Here is a 12,007-nt window from a genome sequence, read left to right as displayed (position 1 = left end):
GACACTTTATAACGGTATTATTTTCATTATTAATATTATAAAGACTTTGGTTTAATAACTGATGTGATCCTTTCACCGTTTTAGATTGTCAAATACGCTCTCCGTGACGAGAACAATGAGTTCTTCTTCTACGAAGACATAGAAGAGTTCACCAACGAGCCCCATAAATACCAGATAGTATACGAGGAGCATCTCCAGACCATAGGAGAGATGTACGCCGTCCACACAGTCTCACAGTCTAATGCCAGATACCTAAGGATGCCTATGAAGTCGGACGGGGCACCAGACGAACATATTATCGACACCTTCTTTGATGTCTTGAAGGTATGAAGTAAACTTTTGTTGTCTTCTTGTCAAAGTTAATGCAATTGTTCAGCCCTGGAATTTCATCTTAAAGAGGGCAAGGCCATTTTAATTTTGAAAGGGGCACTTTCATTGGATTGTCTTCAAGCTCTGTGATATTTTTCAAGAGGCACCAAGGCCAATACGAGGGTAATTCCAGGCCTGATGGTTGACAAATTTCTTTGCTAGGCAAATAACGAGTGGGGCCCCAGTCACGACAATGTAAACTTAAAGGAACATTACAGAATTGGTTTTTACTAACAAAACAGTTGCTGGCAGTGTAAGCACTTTACGTAATCCACCATATACATAAACTGACAAGCCTGTAGAAGTTTGAGATCGATCGGCCATCTGGGTCACGAGAGAATAGTGAAAAACCGATTACAAATTTTGCATTGCATCGATGCCAAAATTAAAATGAATAAAACGCTCACTGAGCGATAAACTCCAAATGCGAAGTTAGATTATTTATTTCTGATCAAATTATGACATTTCAGACAGAAATATTTCAAGGGATGTTTTCTACTATCATCATCATTAGACCATGTAAGTTTTATGTTTCTTACCAATTCTGTAACGTTCCTTTAATTTAGTTTTGGCTGGTAGCCTGTTTCATGGTTTATGTTAGAAATATCTGTTAAGCAAGTTACAGTGCTTACAAGCTTTATAAAATTGGGCCCTGTTTTTGAATCCATCCATTTGCTGCCTGTTGTGCTGTTGCGAAACGCATCACCTTCAAAGTTCTATTGCTGGTCCACTACGCGATTCATAGTACAACGCCTTTGAATGGTTCACATGAAAGTGCGCCTTACAAATGCTTGTATTATTATTAGAAATGAAATGAAATATTTGCGCAGCTGTTTCGTCGTTTACCTTAAAGGAACACGTTGCCTTGGATCGGTCGAGTTGGTCTTTGAAAAGCGTCTTGTGACCGTTTGTTATAAAATCGATATGGTTAGAAAGATGTTGTAAAAGTAGAATACAATGATCTACACAAATATGCCTCGAAATTGCGTGGTTTTCATTTTACCTCATCGACAAACACGGTCGGCCATTTATGGGAGTCAAAACTTTGACTCTCATAAATGGCCGACCGTGTTAGTTCGCGACGTAAAATGAAAACCGTGCAATTTTGAGTGATACTTGTGTGGATCATTATATTCTACTTTTAAAACATCTTTCTAACCACATGCATTTCATAACAAAGGGTTTCAAACGTTTTTCATAGACCAACTCGTCCGATCCAAGGCAACGTGTTTCTTTAAATGCGAATGTGAATCTGAAGCGATATTTGACATCGTAATTGGCAACCACCATTTTGCTCAAGTTGAGACGTGCTCATGTTTTGTGAAAAAAATGTGATGTGATTAAAGAACTGCGACTTCAAAATGCATGAACTGTTTTTGCATTAAAGACACTGGATACTACAAACCTGTGAACAATTTAGCTCAAATGGTCGTCGAAGTTTTGAGATAATAGTGAAAGAAAAAACTCCCTTGTCACCGAAGTTGTGTGCTTTCAGATGCTTGATTTCAAGACTTCAAAATCTAATTCTGATGTCTCGAAATCAAATTCGTGGAAAATTACTTCTTTCTCGAAAACTAAGCTACTTCAGAGGGAGCCATTTCTGGCATCGTTTATTCTATCAACAGCTCTCCATTACTCATTACCAAGTAAGGTTTTATGCTAATAGTTATTTTGAGTAACTACCAATAGTGTCCACTGCCTTTAATTCATAATGGGGAAAAAATGCGCAAGATGAAAACATGCATCCAGCAAACCATCAATTAAACTAACTTGGAATTCCGGAGGAAGGGGAAGTATTTCAGAAATGGAGCCTTGTGCTAAAAATACCATATTATGAATGGTTAATTTGGCTTGCTATTTTTGCTCTTTAATTAGCTCATTGTGTGGATGAAGGATTTTGCAATTTGTGAAATGTTCAATTAAAGATCTTGCACGTGTCACAGCTTGGCCATTGTAGAGCATAGCTATTATAAAGCCATTCAACATTTTAAGATCAAAATTTGGTGTGGGGTGCGGGTGGGTTAAAACTATTTTCTTTTTTATGTGGCTCTTCAAAGGTTTTTTCATACGCAATATAAACCTCTACCCTTGCAGATACATTGAACCTGTTTATACCCCCTGGATAAACAGAAGCAATTATAGTATAAAGCATCTTGCTCAAGGACACAAGTGTCAGGACCGGGATTTGAACACTAACTTCGATGACATACATGTAAACAATCGGAGTTTGAATTCGATGCTCTAAACTTCTAGGCCATGACCCCCTTCTTAACATCTTTTTTCAGCCTCACGTATCACTACAATGTAGTTTAACCAAACAATGTCAAACAAGCTGAAACTACTGATCGATTTAAAACCTGTTTTAAAACACATTTCTTCAATCAGTGTTATCACAGTTAATTTCATTCTTTTCTGCCTTTTCATTATATTTCTTTCTCTCTTTAAAGGCGTCGGACACTATTGGTAATTGTCAAGGATTGGCCCTCACAGTTGGTATATCTCCACATATATGCATAAAATAACAAACCTGTGACAATTTGAGCTCAATCGGTCATCGAACTTGCGAGATAATAAGGAAAGAAAAAAAGCACCCTTGTCACACGAAGTTGTGTGTGTTTAGACGGTTGAATTCGAGACCTCAAGTTCTAAATCTGAGGTCTCAAAATCAAATTTGTGGAAAATTACTTCTTTCTTGAAAAATATGGCACTTCAGAGGGAGCCGTTTCTCACAATGATTTATACCATCAACCTCTCCCCATTACTCGTCACCAAGAAGGGTTTTATGCTAATAATTATTTTAAGTAATTACCAATAGTGTCCACTGCCTTTACAGCGCATAAGAACCTTAGGGTGATAGACGCTAAATAAGTTACGTCTATTATTATTGTAATTTATACCAATAAACTTTTCTTTCCGCAGGATGTTCCATCTCTATTTGACCACCAAGACACATCAACGCCGGGGATCATGTTTGTAGGTCACATGGGAGCCAGTCGTACAAGCTTTGCCATGGTACTCGGTATGCTGGTACTCGCACATAAGCAGGGCTTCCCAGAGGAGGCATAGTAAGTACAATAACAACAATAATATACATGAACACACACAAGCGCGAGTGGAATAAGCGCGGGTGGGTTGGGCCAGTGTTTAGCCTCTTATCCATTGTGCAATCAAATAATAAAAAAAGTTTCAAATCCTACTTAAATAAGCAAGGGTTGGATTAATCTGCTGGTGGGGGGGGGGGCTGTTTTGAGAGATTTTTTTTCTGTATCACTTAAGCTAACTTTAAACTATTTCATAAGATTAAAATTAAAAATGGATACTATAGATCAAACTTAAGTATTTGTCACCAGGGAAATTAGACGTAGTCTAAAGTTTAGGGGATTACAAACAGTACAGCCAATAAATACCAGATAGACTTCAAACTTTATTACTAGCAGTTCAACAAATTAAAAATCATGCTCAATATTTTAATTTTTTTTATCCTATGTGTGATATGCATTAATGGATCATAGTTAAGTCATGTTCTGAATTGGTATTTTACAACATGTCCCATCTTGACATTTTTTCTGAAATAAACCCCCCCAAAAAAAAAAAAATAAAGGTAATGGTCAGGGCCCAATTTCATAGAGCTGCTTAGCAGCCGATTTTTTGCTTACTGTGCAATTTCTATGACGTCACAATGCAAATCCATGGTAAACACGCAATATGGCTGCCCAATTTTTCTGCTAACCTGTGAAATACGCTAAGTCTTAAACAAAGTTTTCTTCTACAGTAAGCACGCAAATTTGCTGACCGTTAAGCAGCGCTATGAAATTTTGCCTAGATGTTTTTGACCCCCAGCAGAGTCTTTCTCAAAGGCTAAAATGAAACAAATCTTTTCGTTGTATTTTATTTGTCCTTGTTCTTTACACAGTGAACCTGCCACGCCCATTGACCCGGATCATCCTAACCTAGAGCAAGGGGAGTTTCCGATAGTACAGAAGCTGTGTGTAATACTGCCGGACGGAGTCCAGATCAAAAAAGAGGTATGTAACAATCACTCTGTCTCAAAATCACTCTGAGAAAATAACGGGAAAACCCACTCTTGCTTCCGCACGTTTTGCCGTGTCATGACATGTGTTTATAACAAATTCGTAATTCTTGTTAGCGAGAATTTATATTGTTTTACCGTTTCTCAAAAAGTAAAGCATTCCATGTACTAATATTTCAAGATAAATCTTTCACCATTACCATCTGTAAACCCGGTAAATTGTTTGTAAATCTGTGAACTTTGTTCTTTTTTTCTGTACCGAAAGGGTCCAATGGATTTAAAGTTAGGGTCATAAATTGGTACATGTAATGTAAGTACTCCAAAATCTATGACTATAAAAAAATTACCAACAGCTGTTGGTAGTATAAAGGATGCTATGAAATGATTCCCTTTGAGTTAATATGGTTTGGACAATTTGTCACTACCAAAAAAAGTGGTTCTGAGAAACGATTCATCCAGGGCCCAATTTCACAGAGCTGCTAAGCACAAAAATTTGCTTAGCATGACATTTCTTCCTTGATAAAAACAGGATTACCAACCAAATTTCTATATTTTGCATGTTGTTTGTTACTGGTTACTGGAAATTTGGTTGGTAATCCTGTTTTTATCAAGGGAGAAATTTCATGCTAAGCAAATTTTTGTGCTTAGCAGCTCTATGAAATTGGTGTTTGTTTCCAGTCGTAAATGCTACAGCTAGAGATGCGGTTGGTACTCGCTGTCATCTTGCTATTGAAATAAGGATTGTTTCAACGTATATGTACTTGTGAAAATATCGTAAGTTTTTTTCTTTTTTTTCTTTTCTTTTTTTCCCCTACCAAGTAGACACATGTAATCAGCTGAAACTTTTATGAGACTTTTTATTGTTCCTTGCTAGACAATTTTACCTATAAATCATCATTGCATTGGCAAAAAAGCAATCTACATCCCAACCTTTTTATGCTGCTTGATGTAACGACACAAGGTTGAATGACACATCACGGTGACTGGCAATATCTCATGGCCATCCAAGGTGAAATTTTTTCCGCATCTTGCAAAAAAAAAGAAAAAAAAAAAGCTTTTAAAGACGTTTTTCGACTGATGGGAAGGGGGAACTCCCAAGCGTGGAATTCAAGCTAATGGTGGTATTTTGACAGTGGATCGCCTAATGGTTCCTCATTATGCATTCAACGATATAAACGTGCAAATTTTTTTGATGTATTTTTTTTATTAGATATCTCCTTACCCCACAAGGCCACAGACGGCCTATGTTTGTAATCAGTGTATATTAAGGTAGCCAGGCCGTTTCTATGGCGATGGAAACTGTTATTTCTAATTCCAACAGTGTTGGAAAATTTCTCCATGGGAAATGAAACAGTTGCTGTGTAGTGATTTCGCTGCGTTATTTCCTTGTGTCATTATGACATGGGCGTATTGTTAATGTCTTACTATTTATCATTAAAAAAAATGTATCATGTTCCACGTCTCGACCTTTTTCCTTTTTTGAGGTCGCTCCCTTTCAATTAATTTTTTTTAAATTTTTTTTTTTAACTGGTAACAATCTCAGCAATTTCTTTCATGTTTTTTTTTTTTAAGTTTTTTTTTTACAACTCTTTTTAAAATGTTAAAAAGGGGATATTTGTAAACAATCCTAGGAAAATCCCAGCGATTTGTCTGAAAAATGTGTCGGCTGGCAATTTTGATTAAAAAAAAAACTCTACTTTTTTTCAAAAAGGGAAGATGCTAAAAACAAAATATATAAAAAAATGTTTTGGCCTAAATAGTCTTGAGCCAACCAATTATCATCTCTTCATGCATTGATTAAGCCTTTCATGTAAATCAAATTGAAGTTGATAAATTGCGCCAGCCTCTAATCCTAATGTTATATCAAATCAACCAACAACAAGTACTCATTCATGTACATGGACCGTAGGGAGGACAAAGGTTACATCATTTGCTATTTATAGTCATGCTGTTGCCATGGTGATGCCAGGCAATTACACTCAATTTCTCATGGGGAAAATCGTTGCTAAGGATGAGTTTCGTTCCGCTTAAAGGGAAACTAGAAAATTTGTAAAGTAATCGGAAATTTATGCAATTCCTTGTACAGTATTGCGTGCACTGTGTAAAACGCTGTTTTCAAAAATATAAAAAATAATTCAAATTAAAGGAATGCGTTGCCTTGGATCGGACGAGTTGGTCGTTGAAAAGCGTTTGAAACCATTTGTATTAAATGCAAATGGTTAGATAGATAATTTAAAAGTAGAACATAATGATCCACAGAAGTTTGCCTCGAAATTGCGTGGTTTTCTTTTTACTTTGCTATGACAACACCCTTCCAGCTATGAAATGGTAAGGCCCTCGGGCAAACAACTCCTTATACGGAGATTGCTGTGCGCGTTGTACGTATTGCGTGATGTGGCACAACTGTTCCAGCCATTTCTCTCTACCAATAAGGAATGAAGAAACTGTCTTATAAGCACAGGTGCAAGCTAGCGTGTCACGCCCATGTTTCAACACTTTTTAATGGTGTTATATCATCTGTTCAAACACCCCACGTGATGCACTCTCGACCAGTCAGAATGGATAAACTGTCCTAGGTATAAGGTATTTATGAATGTCCATTTAAAACCTTGCATTGTCTTAGCCCTGCGATTGTTATCACATGGCCACGAGCCTGCCTATTTTACACAGCAGTTTTAAACCTTGTTGTCTACTCTTTTATTCCCATAATATTGTCTTCAAGCACATGTATCTACGTACAGTTACTTGAAGTTGATAATTGTTTTCTTTCCAAAACCCATACTGTGTTGCTAATAGTATTCTTCCCAAAACCCATACTGTGTGTGTCCTTTTTATTTATAGAAAATGAGGCAGTTAGGTTTGTTTTCGTCATCCCAAAGCCCCTATCATCTGGGGAAATTGAGAGCTTAGGACGTTGATCGTCCATCAGGAAGACAAGATCCCTGCCCTTATTTGAATCCAGACCTGTATGCTCAGTTCTTATAAGGGCAAGGGCACCAAAGCATTTTATCCTTGGTAAAGGGCACTCTATGAGAAAGTTTTAAATTTCTACTGGAGCATTTCAAGAGCACAAAGGCGTTTAACCAGGAGGCATGGAGGCAATCGCCTTTGTTGCCTCCGTGAAGTATCAGGCCTGGTAGTGTTTTGTCCAGCAGCCCCTGTTTAACACTAAGATGGTTGTTTGTGTTGAGCGAGATCTTAACCCGAGGTTTACAGTGCACCACTCAGACATTTCAAGAAGCAAATAGAAATGTATTGTCGCAAAGAACAAATAGCAGTGTGTTGTTGCAATGAGCAAATAGGAGAGTGTTGTTGCAAGAGCAAATAGTAGTTTATTGTTGCAATGTCATGTGAACATTTTATCCAGCGCACAAAACTGCTGATGCTCGGAATGCTAAGATTTCCATAACCCGTAAGTGTCTTATCACACAAGTAAGAGTATTTGCAGGTAACTTAGGAGGCACTCTATGAAATGCTTCAGGAACGCGTGTTTTGTAAAACAACTAAACAATAGTTAATAGCCTGACCTTTCGACCCTAAAAGCCTATTTTGAGAAAGACTGTGTTAGGGTTGCAGGGCTGTATGCTTCGTTTTTGAAAGGGCAAGGGCACCAAGGCAATTTCTCTATGAGGAAATTATGAGGAAATTGTAAATTTCTACTGGAGCATTTCAAGGGCACCAAGGCAATGACAAGGGGCAACGGAGGCAATTGCCTCCGTGAAGTATCAGGCCTGGGGTTGTAACGTAAAGGCATTGACTTGTTTTTTTTTCTGTTTTTTTGCATTGATACCATTGTAGGTCCTTTTGGTTGGAAAGCAATTTACGACAGCTAATTCTATTTTCTCGTTGCCAGTCCTGTAATATGCACCTTTAAATGCTTAATGTACACGTTGGAGTCCTATGATTAGTGTTGAATTGAATGAAAGGAAAGTCAAACATTTCCTGAGTGCAGCATGCTTCGATGATGATTTTATTGACTCGTGCATGTGAAGAGGGGATTCGCATTAGACGCACATCAATTTTTTATTTTTTATGTTTTTATGTTGTTGATGTTTTGAAAAAACTGTACATCGGGTAAATTTTTAATTGTTTTGGGCCTGAAGTTTTTTCTCAGGCATCTTTAAAAGCAGTGGACACTATTGGTAATTTCTCAAAATAATTATCAGCATAAAACCTTTCTTGGTAACGAGTAATGGGGAGAGGTTGATAGTATAAAACATTGTGAGAAACGGCTCCCTCTGAAGTGACGTAGTTTTCGAGAAAGAAGTAACTTTCCACGATTTTGATTTCGAGACCTCAAGTTTAGAATTTGAGGTCTCGAAATCAAGCATCTGAAAGCACACAACTTCGTGTGACAAGGTTGTTTTTTTTTCTTTCATAGTTATCTCGCAACTCCGACGACCAATCAAGTTCAAATTTTCACAGCTTTGTTATTTTATGCTTATGTTGAGAAACACCAAGTGTGAAGACTGGTCTTTGACATTTACCAATAGTGTCCATTGTCTTTAAAGATCTAAAGTTTTATTAACATTCTCTCTTCCATCTTTAGGTTGATGTTCTGATCGATCTTACCGATGACATGGGCAACATCCGGCGAGATATCTACGTGAATAAGATGAAGATGGAGCACATACATGATGATTACATGATAGCTGTAAGTCAATTATAAATAGGCCTGGGCGAATTATTCGAATATCCGGTTAATGGCGAATAGGTTTTCCTATCCGTAACCGCGAATGCCTTTTTTTTCTTAACCGGATATCCGCATAGGGCGCGAATACCTATTTACAAACCGGATAATTCTGTAATTACAACCGAGTAACCGGATATTCTTTAATATCCGAATATCCGCGGACGTCGGCCGACAACTGATATGAATATTTTGTCTGAATCCTTATGAAACTTCTATTAAGACAGCATAAAACAGCATATATTAAGTATTTAACTATGCTCACCTCCGTGAAGAGTTAAAACAATGACATTTCTGACGTAATTTGTTCAAAGATTACAAAAGTTTTTCTTCACGTAGAGTCAATCACGATCAAAAGAAAAAGCAAATCGCCATCTTTAAATTAGATCCGGTCATTTTTATGAATGAACCGAGTGACACTGTCTAAAACTAATATCAATCCGCCCATAAGATCTCATTCACAAACGAACAGCGCCCTCTAGCGGCAAAAAAAAAATATTTTTAATTTTTTTTTAATTTTATTTTTTTTAAATAGCGCCCTCTAGCGGCAAAAAAAACTATTCGAATATCCGGTTAATTTCGGATAGTTGGCCAGCGGTATCCGAATAACAAAAATTCACTATTCGCCCAGCACTAATTATAAATCCCTTCTGACTCCCCCAGTTATCAAAACCAAGTCGTACGGTTCCTGCTCTGTCCAATATGCAGCAATTCAGTTATGGATCAGTCTTCCAAAGGTTGTTTAACAGGCTGAGACATCAGAACAATTCAAAACCCGGTTAAAAACATATCTGTTCACTTTGTACAATAATTGTTGATTTCCTTTTATAGCGCATAGGGACCTCACAGTGATATGTGCTATATAAGAATGGTTTTATTATTATTATTAGTAGTAGTATTATTATTATAAAATCATTATTGTCACGTGGCCCAAACATTTTGGCCGGGACTATTGTCCAATTGATGTACATCAACCCAAATCCGAGGAGTCTGGGGAGATGCATTGCTTTCCAGTGGGCAGGGATTGGATTTGGAAGGGGGTAGGGAATCCAAAAGACTCAGCTGGGCTTGTAGCTCAATCTTTTTACTGGATCTTCGGACCAAAATTTGTTTTACAAGACCTAAACTAAAATGAGTTGAAGCTCAAATCACGGGTCTCGGGTTCAGTGTTCATTTTGGGCCCTAATGGGGGAGAGGAGGGGCTGCGAGGGCGGCCATATTTTCCCTTTTTCTTTGAGGGCATTTGAAAAATTGTAAGGGGCAATTTACTTTTTCCTACTCAACCATCTTCTCTTTGTTTCTTGTTACAGGGAGGAAGTGCCAGAGATTATTTCTTCAAGAAGATGTTGAGGTATCTTGAGCGATACTGTTACCTGCTCATCTTCAACAGCTACCTTCATCAACAGGTAAATACAAATTTACATTCTCCTCGTAGAGGTGCCCCTCACTGCTCACCAGAGCAAAATTCCTGGGCCCCTTCGAGAGCGAACTTCAAGACTTGTCAGTTTGTGGAGTAAGCCACAGGTCCAAGTCCTGCTCAAGTCAATTTGTCTTTGTTCAACCAACAATTATAAAACATTTCCAGATTGAGTGTCCATTGTGGTTAATTGCTTGTTATTTTCTCATTTGTGCACAGAACGTACAGATGTTTTGTCAGTCGTTTCAAAACTGGATGCAACAGCACCCTGTCGTGTATCGTATCCTCGGTGACATCGACTCGTCAGAGGTGTTCACCAATCCGGCTGGTCTCATCAACAGAGGGCATCGTTACCTGGTAAGGGAGAAACGTAGCTCGGCACGAATCAATTCTTCTTCATACTCTAGTCTGATTTCAGATTTTTTTATTTGCCCTTGGAAAAATCAGACAAAAATTAAATGACCTGGCAAGTCTTTTAAAGACACTGAACACTATTGGTAGTTGTCAAAGACCAGTCCTCTCACATGGTCTATCTCAACATATGCATAAAATAACAAACCTGTGAACATTTGAGCTCAAATGGTCGTCGAAGTTGCGAGATAACAATGAAAGAAAAAAACACCTTGTCACACGACGTTGTGTGCTTTCAGATGCTGATTTCGGCACCTCAAATTCTGAATCTGATGTCTCAAAATCAAATTCCTGGAAAATCACTAATCTAATTAGTTATTTGTAAAGTGATATTTTTGGGGTCTGTTGGAAAGTGAGCTGGCCTCCTTTCTCTTGACTGCTGAATTTGTGATTTTTTTTAAATATTTATTTATTGTTATTTTTTTATTTTTTTAAAGATTTTGTTGACACTTATTTTGGGCTATGATGATGATAATAATAATAATAATAATAATAAATAATTTCTATAGCGCCATTCCATGTTTATATATATATAGATCATGACGATCTTTTCTTTTTGTTCTTTCTCAGGTTGCAGACGAGTATCTCGGTCTGGATGTACTGAGCTCACAGCGAGATGTCAAAGCATCCAACTTTAGACGGGTCCCTGGGCTGCCGGTATTCGGTATGGCGCAGTCAGGAAGAGATGTAAGAGTATAAGCTGCAATTAATAATGTTTACGGATAAAGAACTTAGCATCCTAAGGAAATTCGACTTTGTAGAGGATATACAGTATATGTAGATATTCTTAAAGGAACAGGTTGCCTTGGATCTGTCGAGTTGGTCTTTGAAAAGCGTTTGTAACCGTTTTTTTATAAAACGCATATGGGTGGAGGTGTTGTAAAAGTAGAATACAATGATCCACACAAACATGCCTTGAAATTGCGTGGTTTTCCTTTTACCTTGTCGACTAACACGTCGGCCATTTATGGGAGTCAAAAATGTGACTCCCATAAATGGCCGACCGTTTTTGTCGACATGGTAAAACCATGCAATTTCGAGTGATGCTTGTGTGGATCATTATATTCTACTTTTAAAATATCTTTCTCAT

The 12,007-nt window shown here is 37.6% G+C and overlaps 1 protein-coding gene across 3 annotated transcripts in view; it reads left to right on the top strand.

Annotated features, from left to right (window-relative positions):
- The window catches only part of LOC139952918 (paladin-like), a 48,219-nt gene that overhangs the window by 27,764 nt on the left and 8,448 nt on the right, over positions 1-12,007 (top strand). For all 3 annotated transcript variants that reach the window (XM_071952232.1, XM_071952231.1, XM_071952233.1), the window contains exons 5-11: positions 85-324; positions 3,289-3,434; positions 4,283-4,394; positions 8,949-9,053; positions 10,400-10,495; positions 10,726-10,863; positions 11,488-11,604. In XM_071952232.1, coding sequence (XP_071808333.1) covers positions 85-324; positions 3,289-3,434; positions 4,283-4,394; positions 8,949-9,053; positions 10,400-10,495; positions 10,726-10,863; positions 11,488-11,604 — 954 coding nt within the window. The remainder of the gene's footprint in view (positions 1-84; positions 325-3,288; positions 3,435-4,282; positions 4,395-8,948; positions 9,054-10,399; positions 10,496-10,725; positions 10,864-11,487; positions 11,605-12,007) is intronic.

Source organism: Asterias amurensis, chromosome 21, assembly GCF_032118995.1.
Source record: "Asterias amurensis chromosome 21, ASM3211899v1".
Classification (NCBI taxonomy): Eukaryota; Metazoa; Echinodermata; class Asteroidea; order Forcipulatida; family Asteriidae; genus Asterias; species Asterias amurensis.
This window is presented reverse-complemented; position numbering and strand designations above follow the sequence as displayed.